The 5,872-nt window shown below is 38.2% G+C and overlaps 1 protein-coding gene across 1 annotated transcript in view; it reads right to left on the reverse strand.

Moving 5' to 3' along the window:
- Positions 1-5,872, reverse strand: part of Slc39a10 (solute carrier family 39 member 10) — a 115,459-nt gene that overhangs the window by 2,060 nt on the left and 107,527 nt on the right. The window contains exon 10 of the mRNA XM_029538379.1: positions 2-129. Coding sequence (XP_029394239.1) covers positions 2-129 — 128 coding nt within the window. The remainder of the gene's footprint in view (position 1; positions 130-5,872) is intronic.

Genomic DNA, 5,872 nt, shown 5'->3' on the forward strand with positions numbered 1-5,872 from the left:
TGTTGTTGGCATACTGACCGACTGCCGTGCCTATGAGCATTCCTATGTAAGCCATCATAGCAGAGAGCAGATTGTACACAATTGCTTGCTTTACGGTCATGCCTGCTTTTAGAAGAACTGCAAAATCACCTGCAATTCAGATATCATGGGAGAGGGTTTTTTTTTGTTTTTTTTTTTTTAAAGCACAGGATTTGAAAGCATAACTTGGAGTGGACAAAAACTTTTAAAAATCAAGAATGCATTTTAAAGACACATCATTAACACAGTAGAGCAAAAGCTATAGGGGTGATAGAATTGTTCTACATCCTGTATGTGGTACAATTACATAACAGGGAGTACCAAGCAATTGTATATACCAAGCCAATTAAGCCAGGTGTAGTGTCACACATTTTTAATCTTGACACTACACCTGGCTCAATTGTGTTTGAGGCCATCTGGTCTATAGATTGAATTCCAAGCCTGCTAGGGCTACAAAAAGAAACGCTGTCTTAATAAAGCAAAAAAAAAAAAAAAAAAAAAAAAAAAAAAAAACAAAAACAAACTAAAACCAAGATAAAATGGAAGGAGAAAATAAATATACCATGCCCTTTTAAAAGTAACAATTCAAAGTTCATTTCTGTTCTTCAAAAGGAAATGAACAAGGTTTCTTATATATATATTTTATGCTATGTATGCACTAGTTTTTTTTCCCCAAGAAATAACAAACCCTTAATTAGGAAAAAAAAAACAACAGAACAAAACAAAAACAACAACAAAAAAAATGTAAGGAGAGAAAAGAGCTTTCCCCTTCATCTTCCTTGTGTTTATGTGACTGCCCCTCCCAGGTCTGGAGAGCCACACACTGCTGCAAGGGGAGCAGACCCAAGGGCACAGGAGGAAGAACCCCGGGGCTGTTTTGCTAGAGATCTAAGTACACTCAAGCTTAACTGACAGCAACAAGAACAAAGGGAGAACAGAAGGAATAAACCAAAAAGAAAACCACTTTCTCTTCATCTAACAGGGAACACTGGGAAAGGCGGTTACTGTTACTCAGGGATGCAAATGCTGCTGGACATAGATTCTTCTAGCTGAGAGACCCAAGGCACACCATCACTGACTGTAACAGTGTTCTTTGTTCTAGTTATTGAATATCCAAGCCTCCAACCAAACAATAAACAGTATATGCAAGTGTTACATGACTGATAGAGCTCTGTTCTTTTTTTTCGAGACAGGGTTTCTCTGTATAGCCCTGGCTGTCCTTGAACTCACTTTGTAGACCAGGCTGGCCTCGAACTCAGAAATCCGCCTGCCTCTGCCTCCCAAGTGCTGGGATTAAAGGCCTATGCCACCACCGCCTGGCTAGGGCTCTGTTCTTAAGGAAACTCTCATGGCTACAAAGTTATCATCTATAGCAAGTAAGAAGTTAACAACAGTGAAATTGTTTCAAAGTATTACTTCTCCATATTCTAATAAACTGCTATCAACTACAAACAGCACTATCTTTCAATTATTATGTTTATTTGAAAATTGGAAGCTCTTCCAATGTCTTCAACATTGCCATTCTCTAGTTTCTATTTAGTACTATTCCCCTTATTCCTTTCCCTCCTTTCTCCTAGGGTTACTGCTGCTGTAACTTAGGGTAACATGACCAAAAGCAACTTGGGGAGGAAAGGGTGTCTTTGGCTTACATATGAGAGTCACAGTCTACAGAGAGAAGCCAAGGTGGGAACTCAAAATGGGGAGGTGGGTATAACCTGGAGGCAAGAGCTGGCTCAGAGGCCAGAGAAGAGTTCTGCTTACTGTAGCTTGCTGCATATGGCATGCTTGAAACTTAGGGACCACTTGCTCAGGGGTGTCACCACCCACAGTGGAGAGGCAAGCAGATCTATGAGTTTGAGGCCAGCCTGAACTACAGAGCAAGTTCCAGGACAGGACTAACCCAGGAAATATTGTCTTTAAAAAAAAAAAAAAGAAGAAGAAGAAGAAGAAGAAGAAAGAAAATGCCCAGTTGCCAGATCTCTTGGAGGCATTTTCTCAGTCCTAGTTCTCTCTGGACCACAGCTTGTATCAAGGTGACATAAAATTAGCTACCACAACTGCTTCCCAATCCTTTTGCAGAGCCCTGAACAGGCTACTTCTCTCCATTCTTCCCTGGAGTTTGTTTTAATTGTCCAGTCTTCTCTAGGTTTCTGTATGGAAGGAGCTGCCTCATTTATTTCTCCATTAATTTCTCCTTTGTACTTGCAGTAATTCATGCTGAACCAATTGTGCTAAATTAAAGGGGGACCTTTTAGTAGGGAGCTGAGAAATAGAAAATGAAATTGCTGGCATCTCCTGTAGGTTGGTTTTGAAGCACATTGCTTCCTTTATAGTTTCAGAAATGCAGCTTAGAAAGGAGCATGATTTAATAATACTTAATGAGCATTGGTGAAGAACAAACTGTATAACTGCATCAAACACCCAGTCTTTCCTGCTACGAGAAGAAGAATGGAATGATTTACTTCATTCTTAAGAAAGTAGGAGGATGAATTAACCAATCAGAATCCCAAGGGTGTTTGTTAAGGCAGAACCTCATGCAACCCAAGCTGGCCTTGAACTTTGGACCCTTCAGAAGGAATTATTACTAATTCCTACAAAAATAAGATATAGATAGCTGCCTCTGTCCTTCCAGTGGCGGATACAACTGTCATTTTCTTAAAGCATGCACACATGTGTTCTGTCTAGGTCTCTTGGGGTCTTTCTCTCAACATAGCCTGTCCATAATTTAATTAAAACTGTTTCTTTTTATGAACTCTAGTTTTGCTTCATAAAAATATGACTCACAAAGGCTGCTCCCGTTTTCTTCTTAGACCCCTACAGATCTTTGCCAACACACATACCATGTAATCACAACTACTAAGAAACTCTACTACTTCACTATCTAATTCCCTGGGCCCTTTACCACTAACACAGCAAACAATTTGCTTTGTGTTGCTTTTTTGTGTGTTTTCCACAGAATTTTGTATGAATTTTCCAGAATTTTATATGAACAGTCAGACAATATGCATCGTTTGGGTCTCTCTCTCTTTTTTTTTTAAAGATTTGTTTGTTTGTTTATTTATTAATTATATGTAAGTACACTGTAGCTGTCTTCAGACACACCAGAAGAATGCATCAGATCTCATTACGGATGCTTGTGAGCCACCATGTGGTTGCTGGGATTTGAACACAGGACCTTAAGAAGAGCAGTGAGAGAGCTCTTAACTGCTGGGTCACCTCTCCAGGACTTGGGTCTGGATTTTTATCACTTGGCCTAATTCACATAAGACTAACCCTTGGCACTCTATGTCAGGAAATTACATTGTATTACTCAGCACTCTTCAGCCCACAGATGTATCACACTTATGTACCAGCTGAAGAACATTTAGGTTAAGTATCATTTGGGGCAATTATGTAATCACTGTATACAGTAAACAAGCTTTTGTCTTTCTTTCTTTTTTTTCCCCCAGAGCTGAGGACTGAACCCAGGGCCTTGCTCTTGCTAGGCAAGCGCTCTACCACTGAGCTAAATTCCCAACCCCATAAACAGGCTTTTGTATCAACTCAACTTTTCCTTTCTCTTCGATAAAGCCTGTTTATTCATTATATTTCTAACTTTTAAGAAATTCCATTCCCATCAAATACAATAAGACTATAGTTGTTCACATCCTTGACAACATATAACAAACCCGGGAACTGAAATTTCACATTTAGATACCAAGTTTTATCTTCTTTAGTAAATGTCTATTCAAGTTTTTGTCTGATTTTTTTTGGGGGGGGGGGGTCTAGAGAGGTTCCTATCACTAAATTAAGAAGACTTTAATACTATGGTCCTAATGGCTTTTTATAAATTTTTCCCCACTCTCTAAAACAATGTCTTGTTACATTTTAAATGTGTCTGGAGTCATCTATTTTATTTTCTTAATGGATTATATGTTTAGTAATGTGCCTAAGAAGACACAAATAGGAATTTACTATCCCAGACTGTGTGGATTGTTTGTTTTGAGTTAATTTTGATTCATGGTGTGGGGTGTGAGTCACAGACTCTTGACAGCTTCTACTTTTGGCAAGTGAACATCCCACACTAAAGTACCATTTGCTGAAGCCTACCTGTGTGGAATTTTCTTTGTACATTTGTTGAAAAAAAAATACCTCTCATATATATATGGAAACACTAAGCTGTTTCAGTGTTTTACATGTCTGTCCTTTTCTCAGTACCACTATTTTGGGTATGTGGCTACACCAAATTTCAAATCAATCTGTTGTCATTTTTCAAAACTTTCTAGATGTCAAACTGTCCCCTTTTCACATAAAAGTTTTTTTAAAAACTCCTTTAATCTCTGTAAAATAAACCTGCTGTTGCTCTGACTGATGGGAATCTAAACAACAACAGCAAAAGCAATAATATTGAACCTTCTAGTCCATAAGTCACCTCTGATTTCAGCTTGTAATGGTAATTTCCAGTAAACAGACTCTGTGCATAGTTAGACTTAAGCTCAATACAAGTGGGGCAGTCTTACAGAGTCTGTATAAAGTGAGATATCTCACTTAAAACTCCTTGTTCTAGTCTTATTTCAGGCTGTGAAGACTCTGAGGTTTTACACATTTACTCCACTTCCTTCTCAGTAAGTCTGTGTGTTATAACTAAGTCAAAGGAGTACCTACAAATGCAATTAGACAGAGCACACAAGCTTCATAATGGGACAAATCAGTATTCTTTTCTTCTTGCTGACAAGATATTAATTAGCACAACAAATGGAGAGTGCCTGCCAAAACTTAATGAATGTGATCCAATAATAAGGTTACTAACAATTACGGAGATTTTTTTAAAGAGTTAATTTTGATATTCTTTACTATTGTATACTTAAAAATTATACAGGTTAGGAAGATAGCTTAGTAGTCTGGATGCTCTTCCAGAGTACTTGGGTTTGATTCACAGAACTCGCAAGGTGGTTAACAACCATCTGTAATTCTAGAATCAGAGGATCTCATACCATCTTCTGACCTCCTTGGGGAATAGGTATGTGCATAGTGTACAGAAATGCATTCAGCAAATCACCTATACATCAAAAAATGAATAAAAACTAAGAGGAAATTCTGTATAAATCTAAATAGTGAATGGCTAACTTTCCTTAGACAACTCCTTTGACAATTAAGCATGTTACAGAGAACTTAAGTTTAATCTCTGCTGTACTTGAGGGGGACTGGAAAATGCACAGCTATCTGAGCTGAGTCCTAAAAACATGATTCATTTATCAAATGCGATTGCCTTCCTGCTGAACACATTGCTTAGAATCAGAGAGGGAGTTTGGGTCGAGCATAGTGGTATGTATACACCTCTAATCCCAACCCTTGGGAGGTCAAGGAAGGACTGACTGTCACGGAGTAGCCTTGTCTACCTAGCAAGTTCCAGACCTTCAAGGGCTATATGGTAGAACCTATCTCAACAAAACAAAACAAATCCCCAAACCTCTCTTATTATAACATTTAATAACAATTATAAAATAAACACAAGACATCATTATCAATAATGACAGGGAGATTGAAATGAAAAGGAAAGTAAGAATCTGCACAAAACAGTTTGGCTATTGAGATTATAGTATATACAATCATGAACAAGAAAACATTAAAAAAGCTGGGCGTGGTGGCGCACGCCTTTAATCCCAGCACTTGGGAGGCAGAGGCAGGCAGATTTCTGAGTTCGAGGCCAGCCCGGTCTACAAAGTGAGTTCCAGGACAGCCAGGGCTACACAGAGAAACCCTGCCTTGAAAAATCCAAAAAAAAAAAAAAATTAAAAAGAGAGAGAGTAATACCCTGAAAGCATTTTAAGGGTTCTATTTTATTAAAATCATTTAAGAATCTCTCTCTCTCTCT

This window comes from Mus pahari, chromosome 5, assembly GCF_900095145.1.
Source record: "Mus pahari chromosome 5, PAHARI_EIJ_v1.1, whole genome shotgun sequence".
NCBI classification, from domain to species: domain Eukaryota; kingdom Metazoa; phylum Chordata; class Mammalia; order Rodentia; family Muridae; genus Mus; species Mus pahari.